Source organism: Myotis daubentonii, chromosome 11 (assembly GCF_963259705.1).
Source record: "Myotis daubentonii chromosome 11, mMyoDau2.1, whole genome shotgun sequence".
In the NCBI taxonomy this organism is placed as follows: Eukaryota; Metazoa; Chordata; class Mammalia; order Chiroptera; family Vespertilionidae; genus Myotis; species Myotis daubentonii.
Genome location: NC_081850.1, coordinates 73,114,419 through 73,128,295, shown reverse-complemented (window position 1 = coordinate 73,128,295; position 13,877 = coordinate 73,114,419). Strand labels below are relative to the sequence as shown.

Sequence of the window (13,877 nt, the reverse complement as noted above, 5' to 3'; positions counted from 1 at the left end):
GCAGCTGCAGCTGTATTGTCATTTGAAATTGATTGTCAAATTTGCATTCCAAGTTGGAATCTCTCTGGAGATTTCTCTTTAGAAAATTCTTTAGAATTAGCTGACTCAGCTTCATAGCTCGATCCCTGTATGATGGTGAAAAGGGAGCTGTGCTGTTTTCCAACATGATGGCAGTCATTTCAAATGGTTTCTACCAAGTCCTTTTTTTTGTTTGTTTGTTTGTTGGAAGTTACTAACCATGTTGTAAACCTGCCCCGTTGCTGCAAACTTTTACATTTCTCTGCTTTACTTAAAATAACAGAGCTGTCAGTCCTTTGTTAGAAGTGGTAACCATTGCAAGTTCAACTGTTTAAATTTTGTAATGAATTAAGTGTCCCCCCTTCTTTTGCCCTTCCCACCCTTCCATTTTGTAATGAAAATTCCACTTACAGCTGAAAGAGCAGAGAAATATAAATGAAGCTCTTGGCTTCACCAAATTCTGTGAAATTAACATAAAGTTTTGCTTCTCTGCTCTTTTCTCCACTGTAGGTGGTTTTTTCATTGAAAGCCCCTATTGCCAGCCTCTCAGCGTCGCACCATTTATTATTCACTTGGGCCCTCAAGATTTCTTCTCTGACTTCTAGAACCATCAGGTTGTCTGGCTTGAAATGGCAATTTCTATGTCTTGGTCTTAAGAGCAATGTGACCCCTGAGGCTTTCCAGCTCTCAGACACACCACTCTGGTACCTTCTTTTGGAAAGCAATGACTGAACATTTTAAAGACGAGCAATACTTTACTCAAAGCCACGGTGTCTGTTCTAAAACTTTTCTTTGGAAACCTAGCAATATCTGTACTTGACTCCTCCTAGTGTAGTCTCTTGTCAGGGAGTTTACAGACCAATGTAGAACTTAGAATTAGTGTGTGAGCTGTGCTATATCTTCGAACCATTTTTAAACTTTTTTAGCATATAAATTGGGTAGTTGCATTCCTGACTGCGTCAGTTAGTGCTTTTATAATGTCTCAGAGATAGGGGTTCTTGAAGCCATATTCTTTGCATGGAGGCTGGTGCCCAGCTGTGGATGTGGCCTGTAGCCTGTGCTCCTTCAGGCTCAGGAGCACTCCGTCTCCTGTGCAAGGAAATGGTCCCGTGGTTTCCCACATACCTCATGCCGACTTGCCGCCGTGCCCGGTGCGGTGCAGTGCGGAGTCCTGAGGTCGTCTGTAGTCCTCTCAATCTGTTAACCCAGGGGACACACCTGACAGATTGTCCTGGTATTAACCTTTTCTTCTTTTTAAAAATTTGGGTGAATGTTTGAAAATCATGAATCAGTCAGTCACCATTATTAATTGAAGAGCTGGGAATACCTCGTTAATGTATTTTTAAAACTGGTGTTGGACCCTCTGTGTATTTCAGGTTAATACTTTTAAGCAGTTTTCAGCACGTTTATCTCACTTTATTCTCGTTCTCCTCGGACCTTCGTAGCCATATCACTTATATAAAATAGGCTGAGATATAGTGACTGTAAGCTGTGCTCTCAGTATACAAAGGTAAGCTCTTTTACTTTCTGATTAAAGAGAAAAGTAATTAAAAATGGATGAACACAACATGCATGCATATATTACAATCATATATGATGTATTTGATCTCTTAGGTCTTATGGCATCACATTCCCTTTAAAAAATTTTGTATGATCTAAATGTAAAATAATTATTTTCGGCATTTCTTTTAATACCTTGTTTTACTTTCTATTCAAGAGACATTTCACTTTTGCTGAGTTGTGTATGAGTGTAGAAACTTAAAATATAACATATGTGAATTACACACACATACCTGTTTAAAGAAAAATAATTCAGTGGTAGAGAGAGTTCACCTAAAAAGATCTTAACATCAGGGCACTCTTGGCCAAAGTGCTGGGATTTCATAAGCAGCAAGGTTGGTGATAGTGCTGGTAGGATGCATTTATATGTAGTTGTTACACAAGCTGAGGATTGAAGTGCCAATTTCTCAAGGAGAAAAACTCTGAGAAATGAAAATCTCTGATCTATGTTGTATGCCCTAATGCAACAGCAGCAAGAAGCCATAAAAAAAAAAAAGCAATAGAAAATGAAAAAAAACCCAAAATATTAAGGTAACCATGAGAAAATATGTAATTGACTGAGTTAAGCTAACTATTTGCAGAACCAAATTTGGCAAGACTCAGAATGGTAAATACCCAGGGACCAAATAGATGTAAGGCAACTCACCTGTCTTTCTAGGTTCGGTAGCTAGATGGTTTATTTCCCACCTCATTCAGCCATCATGGAGTTTATTTAAAATATGTCAGGGTTAGGCCAAATATTTTAATAAGGATTTGCTTTGTTTAGTGTGTCCCATATATGCATTTCACATGTGTCAGATGTTCTGTGCTAAGGCTATTTTTTTTATATATAGATTAAAATGAATTTTATGTTTTATATTTGTCTCTAAGTAGCAGTTTTCTTTTTATTACTAACTTGAAGGTTGCTAGAACAACTTTCTTTTCCATACAGAACCTGCATGTATGTTGAATGTGGCTTTCACATCTATAAAAGATTGTATGAGGTCTAGCTGACTAGTAGCAAGTACATTCCAGTCCTGCTCAAACAGCCAGGTGCCCATTATGTGCCAGGTCCTTCTCTGGGTATCAGCAAACAGAGCCCTGCCCAGTGGAAATGCTTTAAGTCTGAGTCTCCTTGTTGATGGAATTGGGCCTACTATAAATATCCTAGCTTGGGAGGCAAATCATGCACTAGAAATGTCAAAAGATTAACTTATTTAATAGTTTATTTATAAACTAGAGGCCTGGTGCATGAATTCATGCAACAATAGGATCCCTCGGCCTGGCCTGCGGGATCAGGCCAAAACCGGCTCTCCGACAGTCCCCCGAAGGGTCCTGGGTTGTGAGAGGGCGCAGGTCAGGCTGAGGGACACCACCGGTGCAGGATCGGGGCCAGGGAGGGATGATCAGGGCTGGGGACGGACATGGGAAGTTGGCCAGCCGGGGAGGGACCGCGGGAGGGCTCCAGGCCATGTCCAGCCCATCTTGCTCAGTCCCGATCAGCCAGACCCCAGCAGCAGGCTAAACTACCGGTCGGAGGTCTGCCCCTTGGTCAATGCACATCATAGCCACTGGTCGACTGTCTGCCCCCCTGGTGGTCAGTGCACGTCATAGCGAGCAGTTGAGCGGCCTGAGCATTTCATTAGCATATTACACTTTGATTGGTTGAACGGACAACCAGATGACCAGACACTTAGCATATTAGGTTTTCATTATGTAGGATTAATAATATGGGCCCTCTGACATGACAAAAATGAGCATCCAATGGAAATTCACTCATTTTAAATATTTCCCTGCCAGTTTTGACAGCTCAAAACCAACTCTGGTTTATGTTCATGGACCTCTATCCAAGTAAGTGAACTGAATGAAATTAATAACAAATACCCCAGTCCTTTTATAGCAATTTTTATAATAGCAAATAACAAACTGGCTAATTTAAATACTGACCACGTATTTTTTTTATGACAAATGAGGGGAATTTCACCCTTCTATTTACTATTACTCCCCTGTTTCTTGGATCTTATTAATAACTGCAGCGGATGTAAATTTTCAGTAGTGAGTTAGGGGAATGAACTGAGATTCCCTGCACCCCATTCCTAGCAGTTAGAATTCTAGCAATATAGAACCTAAAAACCAGGGCTATTAAGAACAGTTATAGCTAAAAACAGCCTGCTCTCTGAATGGTCGTCCTGCAACTGCCATTGAGCTAAACCCTGTACCTCCTCGCTGTGGTGGGGGGTGGGGCTCTCTGTGGTCATCAGAACAAGGAAGGTTCTGTTTTATTCAGACTGGTGCTGACGCCATTCTACCCAGTGACCATGGATTTCTCAGTGTTACCAGGAGGCCTGGAAGGGAGGTGGGTGGTAAATGAGTAAGAACCCAGAGCCAAGAAAGCATCCCCGTGGAGGTGAGCTTCTGTGCTGATGTGTCTCTAGTGCTTATGAGCAGAGCATAGAACTAGCACTTCTTATATAGGAATGAGCTCCTTCCTTTCCAGTAGCATCTTCCAGAAGGCAGCGTTAAGTCAAGAGTTTGAGTTGAGTTAATTTTAAGAATAGATGTCTTTTCTCACATCGTTTTAGGTGGGAGCTAACAGCTTCCATTGATGCTTGAAGCAGTCATCTTTGGAGATTTTTAAAATAGCATCATAATGCAAATTAGGTTATGTAAGCTTTACAGCACAGCTAGAAATAGGGACTAGAAACCTTGTGGGAATCTGGACCAAAGAATTTCTCTCCCTCCAGCAAATTGCTATGGGGCTTGAGAATTAGTTAATAACACTGAAGTGCTTTGAGTAGTACCTGGCACATAGTTAGTACTCAGGAACTGTTGACTGTCCTTCCCATGGTTGGCTGAGGTGACAAAATATGTGAGGGAGGCAAGGCTGTGCTGGCAGGTAGCTGAGAAGCAGGTGTGTGGCCTGCTTAAGGGGGAGCTGTGTTGGTTCCTTAGTGCTGACAGGGTTGGGGTGCACCCAGGCTTTGGGAGAGGCCTGTCCTAGCATCTGGGGGTTAGACAGGAAACACAAAGCACACGCTTAGTGAGAGCTAGTGTGTGTGTGTGGGGGGGGGGTCACTGCAGATCTGTGCTGAATGCAAAGGCTCACTTCTCTGCTGTGCTGGTGAAATCACTGGCCAGTCTGCTGCTGGGGTTCATAAATACTTGCTGTGGGATTAAGTGTGCTTACAGAGGCTGAGCTTAGAATATCAGCCTGCTAATTCCAGGTTTCCTACCAGTGATCAGTAAGAAAAAAGAGTGTGTTTGATTACCACCAGCCCCTAAATCCAATGTCAGTCACCAGGGCCTGGCAGGTAGAAAGCAAAATAAAAACCACAGAAAAGAAAGGAGTCTGGGCGGCATGCTTAGGCTGTTGACTCAGATGCTTCTCTGAATAGCATTCCTGCAGCTTCTCCATTCCAGTTTGTTTCAACACTTTGAAGGGAAAAAAAATCTGTAATCACTACATCAGGCCTTCCTTCTGTCAGTCAGTTTTAGAATCAAACCTGTCCATCCATCCATCCATCCATCGATTTACCTGTCTGTCCAGGCACAGTTGGTAAGTTGCATTTCAGCAAAAGGAAAAATGGGTAGGAGATAACTGTTGGATTGAGTAAAGGATATGTGTCTTTCTGTCCATTTCTGGCCAGCATGTGTCTGTGGATGCCAGAGTCTTTGAGGAAAGGTGAGCAGATGTGTCCCTGTTTGCTGGCAGATGAGTTCAGTGGAGATTAAGTTCTGGGATGCTCTAAAGTTATAAAATCTGTATAGACAGGACTGGACTGGGTGTTACCTTACCTTTAAAGGCAAATAAGATAGATTTGCATTCTGTTCAAGAGGATTTTCTTAAACCCGAGATATTTGTGTAGCTGATGACCTGGTAGAAGTTACTCCTTTCCTCAGCTATGGCTGTATGATGACATCATTGCCTCATGGAGCCATGGTTGAGGGCAGATGTCTTTTTTGCCTAGACCAATCAGTTGTCCGTATGTTAATTACTTGGTCCTTCTAAGGAGGGTCTTGGTCTTTCTTGGCAGAACTTTGCCATTTCTTCCAACAAACTGTGCTGCCTCTGCTGGTGGGTAGCATGGAGATGGCCACCATCCACCAGGGCAGTTTAAGCGTCTGATTAGCCTGGTTGCTGTGAGGACATTCTCTTACCACCGCCTAGGAGCCCCGTCTCTCTCTGTTTTGTTTCAGTTTCTCCTATTTTGGTCCTTTTGTGTGATTTAGATGACTTATCTCTGCATTCAAATGTCAGCTAAATGTCCCAGGTAAATAAATTAACAGTAGCCTTCAAATTAGGCCATTTTGGGCTGTGGGCAGCAGTTGTTTGAAGAAGCAGGAATGGAAGAAAGGGAAGAACAAAGAAACATGCTAAAATTGGTATACAGTAAACCCTCAATTTAATGGACTTCGGATTTAATGGACTTCAGATTTAATGGATACAATTTCCAGTTTGTATGTTAATTTAAAAATGATTTTAACCAAGACTTGCTTATAATTAAATTAACAGGGTTTCTTTTGTTATCAATTCACTTATTGTTAACAAAATTTAGCAAATAGGCCATATGTTGGAAAAACCACTGTAGTAATTTTGCTGCCATAAATATCACATATTTACAAGTATAGTCTACATCATTAAATCCAAGTCACCCAACAATGTTGGGCGAATGATTAGCACCTGCTCACCCCGCTTCGCACAAGGTGACTGGTTCTGAGAGAGGACTTTCTGCAGCAGTTTTAAGGTGTGCCAGGTGATGTTCCCACGCCCTGGCCCTGAGCATTTGTTTACTCACGGTGACTGGTGAATGCATGCATTTACTACACCTACTCAGTATTACATTTAAAATTACAGTAATGCATATAGAAGACTGTTCTGTGAAATTAAATTGTTCATGCATATTTAATTTTTATTACACAAACCTGTACATGAGTAAAAACAGGTAAACTAATTTGTCAAATTTTTAACATACACTTTCAGAAAACCTACTTTATTATATAATGGGCTTTCAGCTTTAATGGAACACCCCTTGCTCGAATTAGTTCATTATATTGAAGTTTTACTGTATTGTGTGTGCCAGGCACTGGACATTCTTAATTCTCAGGCAACCTTCAGGAGGTGGTATTATCTCTATTTTGCAGATGAAAAAAAAAATGAGGCTGAGTTGAATGCTGGAGTGCCAAAGCCTCTTTCCACTACACATGCTATGGCTTAAAAGTCTGGGGATGAAGATGGGCGGCCGGTTGGGAGACAGGAAGGAGGTAGCGCAGTGGGCAGGGCCCAGAGGAGCTGTGAGGGCCTAAACCAGCTGGGACTTTGCAGGATCTTTTGAGCTCTCAGGCTTAGAAGCCACCCTATCCTCCTGGGCTGGAATATAGGCTCTGTGTCTTGATCTCATTTTAGACAAGATATCCTGGTTGAAAATAGAGCTGTTTTCTTTCTGACCAACTGAAAAAGATTATTTAACTAGCAAGATAGACTTGAAGAATAAGGTGTGGCTGTATAAACTGAGGAAGCTTTTGTATTGGTAGCTTGTTTTTATTTGAAGATCAATGAGAAATTGAGGTATGTTTTCATTTAGCTAATTAGTGCTTTCTGAGTACACTCTGTCTGGCCTGAGGTTGGTGATATGTGTTAAAAGACTTGAGCCAGACTCTGAAGGAAGGCTGGTGAGGCTTTGACTCAGTGGGTCTCAGGAAGAGGGCCATGGTCGGTGGTAGCCCAGGTTTGGGGTGGAAGTGTAGGGAGGTTCTTGAGCGCTAAGGGCAGACTGCAATGGTTGGTTGTGATAAGAGGGGCCTCCCTTGACCTGGGCTTTAGGGGAGCTGCCAGCCTTCACTCTAGGTGAGCCGTGCTGGAGGGACGGACTCCCGTCTGTCTCTGAATGGCTGTGTGAGTCTCTCTGCTGAGCTGGTCTGCTCGTCTGTGCTACAAACCACTTCACCAGCTCCTTTGCTAATGAATGCCAACTGGGCTTCTGCTGGGGCTCAGTGGGTGTGGGAATGGATGCAGAATCCTTGTTAGGGGAAGATATTCCTCCCTCACCCCAAGTCGTCAGTATCCTTGGCAACTGGCCTTTTTCTGATTACCTGCCATTTCCTGGAGGGGAGCAAGAGGAAGGAACTTTCTTTTAAACCCAGGTTGTAGGAGGTCTAGAGCAGGGACCTATGTTGAGGACGACTGAGTGCCTGCCAGTGTAGGGGCCAATTAGCAAAGCTCTCCCCCAGTCACCAGCCTGCCCTGCCCTCAATCTGGAGAATGCATACGTAGGTCATTCCCAGGGCACAAACAGAAACGGAAGCCCAGAGACCTCCAAACCACCTAGCTTGTTTGTGGCACATTTTGTGGCTCCCAATTAGTGAGTTTTCGACCACGGAGAAGAAATAACATTCTACTGTTTTTAAGTTAACAGAAGCACTTTCTTAGGGATGGGATTTGAGTTCCACCACGGTTGTGGGATCTAGAAATTTCCTTTTTACAGATGAGGAAATGGAGGCTTAGACAAAATAACTTGCCCCAAATTATCCAGCTGGTAAGTGGCCAGGCCCTCCCATTGGGATTGCTCTGTGCCAATACTGTGGTGTGCATTACTGGTCCAGACTGCAGCCTGTCCTGATTCCCAAGACCCCTTGGCAAGTCTCCTCTCCCAGGATGTATCACTTTACCTCGCTTGGTTTAAAATAAAACAAGCAGAAGCCAACTCACTTCTTGCCTCCGCCACCCCTTTTGGGAAAAAAAAGAATCCAGATGCCAGGCTCAACTATGTGCTTGCTTGCTCCTGGACTGGTCGGTCTCAGGCCAAGCAGCCTGTGTGGGGTGTTTTGTTTTGTTGGTGCCAGCCGCACAGTTGCGCCTACTTCCACCGACGGCCTTTTTGTGCTGTAACTAAACCCTGTAGGAAAGTGCAAACCAGCACCTGCCATGGGGAGCCCAGGCTTGGACGGCAGAGGGACGGCTGCTGGAGTAGATGTGTGCTTTCTTGTTTTGGCTTCCTCCGCGATTCTGGGGGCTGACATTAGCTCCTGGCTAAGTTTTTCTGCGTGCACTAACCAAACGGGCCACCTTCACAGGAACACGCTTCCCAAGTGCTCTGATGCTGGGCTCTCTTTGGACCTTTCCATCATAGAGTGTCAGAAATTGCTCAACTTGCCTATATCCTTCATGCCCGTGGAGGCTACCGGACCACAGTGCCCGATGAACTCAGGACGGCTGATGGAGCCTTGGGAGCAGGTGTGGTGAGAAGCACACTCCATGTTACAGAGTGTTTAAGCAAGAAGCCAACTGTTTGGCTGGTACAGAGGAATTTTTTCCTACGGAATGTCAGTGTGGACAGAGCACTGATGTGACTCTTGACATTGACAAGATCACTTCTCTCCTCTTGGGCAGGTGGGTTTATTGGGAAACATTCACTGTCACCTGGTACTGTGTACCAGGCTCTGTTGTGGGGGACAGGGAACAGAAAATAACAAGATTTTCAGCTTAGACAACTGAGTAGCAGGTGAGAGCTCAGGATGGGGAACGGTGTGCAGGGCTCCCACTCAGTCCTGGAGAGGAGCCAGGCCTGTGGAGAGACTGACACGCAGCGCGAGTCAGAGGAGCTCTGTAACGTGGTGAGATTTCAAGACAGGCATGGCCTTCTGGGGACAGCATGAAGGTCCTTGTCAACATGTTAAGCACCCAGCCTGTTTTGTCTTCTGGACCGAAAGTATGTCACTCACCGGTGACTGGCTGGGCGCTTAATGTGTTAATGGAAGCCACCTGGTTAGAAGGGTTAAGTAGCAGGGGGGATGTATAGAGTAGGGCCACTTGGTGAAAGGCCCTGGCTATGCCCTTCAGTGATTACCATCTTCCAAAATGGTGAGCATTCTGGAGGGTCGATTTGGAAGGATTAGAGGCAGAAGGCAGAGGCTGTTGCAGATGCCCAGGTGAGGGATGGAGGAGGCTGGCTGAAGGCCACACAGGGGAGCAGAGGCAGAAATGGTGTCTCTTCAGAGGGCAGGTTCTCTCATGGACCGAGCAGGAAGGTAGGCTTGGCAGCACCCAGCCCAGGGCACCATGTCCAGGGGAGCAGGCGCCTGCCCAAGCATTTCTCCAGAGCCACCGTCACTCGGTGACTGGACCCAAGATGGGGAAGGTGAAGCAGGAAGATGCTGACAAGGCAGAAGGGAGTGCAGGGGAAGGAGTTGGAACGTAGGAAGGGCCATCTCCATTGGGCCAGGAGTGGGGTTGCTCTCTTGGAAGTGTATCTTTTAGCAACCGGTAGACAGGTTTGCAGGCTGGTCAGTCAGCATCTTACTCTTTCCCTGAGTTTCTGCTCTGCTGGGCTCACCAGTCCAAGGGAATGACAGGTACTGGGCGTTTGTTCATACAGGAACCTTGTGCTTTTTAAAAAGTGACATTTTTGGTTTCTTTGCCAGGACAAGGGCTGGAGCTCATTTAATTCAGCATCTGTAGGACATGGTCTTCAGCCAATGGGAAGGTGCCAACTTGTTTTACAGGGTGCTTTATGGAGGGAAAGAATGAAATTGTAGTTACTGGAGGGTTTGCTGTGGGCCTCAGGTCTGTGTCTATCTTGGATTCATCCTGGACAGGTGGGCAGGGAGAGCTGAGGAGTCAGGGTGGGTGTCTGCCCTCTATTTCTGTCACTCTTTGGGACATAGGGCTGGAGGCAGCTGTGGTTTGAGTCTTTAGGTCAGAGCTAAGAAAGGTCACTAGTGCACTGATATGCTGATCCCATTAGCCTTTGGGGGTAGCCAGGTGTCTGACTACAAGAGGCCTTTTTGTTTACTCCCCTGGGCCACATGATATCGTCTCTTCTTTTAGTATCTCAATTTGGAAATATATGGGAACACTGCTTTTAGACATGGTTTTGGAAAACTTTTTCTATAAAGGGTCAGACAATAAACCTGAGGTCTTGTGAACCATTCGCTGTTGGAGCTACGCAGCTCGGCCTTTGTAGCAAACGAGCCTGGCTGTGGTCCAACAAATCCTACTCACAACACAGGCACTGGTTGCTTTTGGCTCTTAGACTGTAGGCACCCTTTGGTTTAATTCTGATAGGGAACTTCCTGCCCTCGGCTGGGACTTACCCGGCTTCCTGCGAAGGCTTCCTGAACGCTGGTCCGAGTGCGCACTGAGGACGAGGAGGGTGAGTCTTTGCCCCTGAGCATCGTAGGTTTTAGGTGAGAGGTGGGCACTGACAGCTCCAGAGAGAAGGGCCAGGCCGAGTCAGGAGATCAAGCTGTCCAGTCACCGGCACGTTGGTGCAGCCTGGGAAGGACTGAGTGTTGGGCTTCATTCTGCAGGTGGTGGGGAGCCAGTTTGAAAGGTTGTGCTCAGGCCCGTCAGGTGATCATAGATGCACTTTTGAAACATTACTCTGGTCGTGGTTTCCAACGGTATCTTTCAGGTTAGTATGGACATTTCAGCCCAGGGTTTGGTTACCGTCAGCACCAGAGCAGAAAAGTGGCCCCGAGTTGCAGGGCGGTCCTGGCCACAGGCTTTAGTGGGCTAGAGCGCCACACTTCTCAATAGGCAGAGTTTAACAGAACCTTCCACCCGCAGGCAAATGAAACAGTCTGTCCCAGTGCTGTGGTGTGTGAACAAAAGTATCTAGGGAAGCCCATCCCTTGCTTCAGATGGAGTTATGTGGCAAGAAAGCTTAAAGCTTCAAGAAGCTGATTCGCACCCTCTGCATGTAGCTAGGCCTGCGACCAGCACACAGAGGGTACAAACGACTGCAGCAAGGTGCGCGTGTGCAGGGTGAAGCAAGTGCTGCTCAGGTGCATCACAGATGGCTCGAGGCCGAGGCACACCAGACCTGGTGCTCACTGTAGTTGGGGTGGCAGAGAAAACCCTAAGTGTATATAGTGCTCTCTACTCCTGAAGTATTCTCTCCTCAGAGAGGTTTCTAGGCAAGTAAATTGAACTGCCACCTGGAATGGGGGGGGGGTGCTTTATGTGCGGTGACAGGAGCTGTCATGAAAGGAGACCTAATAGCAGTGCCTGCAGATACTGTTTTATTGAGTCCTCAACAGGCCTCTGGCAGTAGGTGAGGAGCCTCGGAGCGGGAGGTGGCTGTGCCAGCTCCGTGCAGGGCTCTCCCAGTGCAGCCTGCAGACACACTGGTCCTCTGGCCAATCAGGTACACTTGTCAGTAGGTGGCCTTCCAGGCCCTGGGAGGGTGGTGGGATGTCTGGGTAGGAAACCACTGAACACTTGGGGAACTGGATGCTGTGAGTGCAATAATGCTTGGGGATGTGCCTCTTGAATTTTGCTGCCCGGTCTTGTCTCTGTTAGTGGGTGGGTAACTTCTCAATTCTGAGCAGCACTCCTTGTGTTTTCTAAAGGCGTTTCTGGGCTCATGGGAGAGAAAGGTGAGGCTCTCATCAGGCAGCTTGGCCTGTGCTGTGGTTCTGGAGTGTGAGGCCCACATCTCATTTTCCTGCTTAGGGAAGCAGATGGTGGTCAAAATGGTTTTTGTTTGTTTTTTTTCCTGCCTAAATATTTCTGCTGTTCTGAGATGTCAGGTTTGTTCATGGCAGTGAATTTAGGGCTAGCAGTTTAGAAGTATGCAGCCTCTTTCCCCCTCCTCCGGGCTGAGCACTGCTCCCATCCTCCTCGAGAACTGGGTTCCTGCTGCCATAAATACCCCTCGGACTTAAGACAAGCACTTTGGTTTGGTGGGTGAGTAGCCAGACACCCTGACCCAGAAATGTTCTCTCACCTGACGAGCCACCACTAGACACATCCGTTTCCCTGGCCATGAAGGCTTGTACCACAACTTAGTGTAAGGGACCACGTGCATGGCCTGTTCCCTTGCTCACTTAATGTGGGTGTTTCTCAGCAGGGGGCCCTGCCGTGGCTCTGTGGGAGGTGGCTTAGCTACCAGTTATTACCAACTTTTCGTGGAAACAACTGGGGAGCCAAACTACAGGCATCCTCAAAGCCTGTAATCGGGGGTCCTTACTTTCTGCATCTCCCCGGAATCCAGGCTGTCTTGTGAGCTATCTCCAATCTCCAGGGGCTTGAAGTGGGATTCTCCTCCCTGCCTCTGTCCTTGTCTGTCTTCTAATGAGTCATGAGCCACCTTCCTTGGCAGATTTCAGCCTTTAGCAGTGTTCACTGTTTTCTCTGAACTCAGGCCTTGCATCAGGGGCATCTGTTGTTGGTCTGTTGTGAATCTTCGGTCTCTGTAAGGGGCTGGTTGGGTCCTAATGAGGGGGCACTTTGAGGAAAAGTGGGGCTGGTCTTGGGCTTGGTTCAGCCTATCAGCCTACGCATCCTGGTCTGGCCTCTAAGACTTGCTTCTTGCCCACTCCATGCAGAACTCCTTGGGGAAAAGGCGGCCAGTCTAGACCTGAAGCTCTGGGCTGTTCTAGAAGAGGCTTGCTTGCCTCACAAAAGCAGTAAGGTGGCCCTGGAGAAGACTGAGCAGTTCCCACATGACACTGGGCTCCTGGCTGTAGTTCACTCTCACTCTGGTCTGGTGGTGGCCAAGGCAATTTTAGTAATCTTATTTAAAATACCTATTTATTGTGTGTGTTTTTCTGAATACGCAAGTGTAAATAGTATAATTTGCAGTGCAAAGCCCTTGGCAATAACTTTGTTGTGTATTATGTTAAAAAACTCTGGAAATCGCGAGCACCACGGATTGTCTTTCCCCTTGGGGCAGTGGTTACATGTAGGACTCTGAACTTGAACCCTTCGGCACAGTTGAAGCAGCAGCCTGCGTGTGTGGACTGTCACCAGTGCCTCGTCCAGAGATGCCTGCCCTTCATCCACAGGGACTCTGCGCCCACTGACTGTGTTGGACTCTGCATAGACTGACCCTCTCGTCTGGCTGCTGCAGTCTGCCGGAATGCCCTGACATGTTGCATTTTCCCTATTTGGATGAATAAAAATAAAAGCTTCTGTCTTAAGCAGGGCCTTCTCTGGTTAAACAAAGGTGCTTTGATAAAAAGGGTCAAGTGCACAACGAATTTCCTGGCACTTAGCAGAGAGAACCATGAACAGGAAGATCTTGCCACATGGACTGAGCCAGAGTGCTAACAGTACAAAAAGTTCACACAACCTCAAACTGTAACCCAGCACTGTGAGTGGTGAGGTACGGATGCCGAATCCTAAACCTCAGCCGACCAGGTGTGTTTCACATCCCTGGCTTAATCCTCATACCTGCTCCCCAGGACTGGACGTGCCCAAGGGAGGAGAGCTTCTGAATGGCAGCAGCCATCGGAAGGCAAAGCTGGAGCTCTTCCTGCTGCTGCCCCAGGGAAGCCAAGAGCTGTGTGGAGAGGCACTGGGTGCTCGTTTCATCTTA

The 13,877-nt window shown here is 46.6% G+C and overlaps 1 protein-coding gene across 11 annotated transcripts in view; it reads left to right on the top strand.

Annotated features, from left to right (window-relative positions):
- Window positions 1-13,479, top strand: part of STRBP (spermatid perinuclear RNA binding protein) — a 142,294-nt gene extending 128,815 nt beyond the window's left edge. For 4 of the 11 annotated variants that reach the window (XM_059657955.1, XM_059657940.1, XM_059657941.1 and 1 more), the window contains one exon: window positions 13,233-13,479. In XM_059657955.1, coding sequence (XP_059513938.1) covers window positions 13,233-13,387 — 155 coding nt within the window. In that variant the 3' untranslated portion in view covers window positions 13,388-13,479. Of the gene's footprint in view, window positions 1-528; window positions 1,364-1,394; window positions 2,435-5,046; window positions 5,114-13,232 lie in introns of those variants that run through there. The other 7 variants (XM_059657949.1, XM_059657948.1, XM_059657947.1 and 4 more) reach the window with 7 other exon arrangements.
- Window positions 13,480-13,877: the final 398 nt, after the last annotated feature.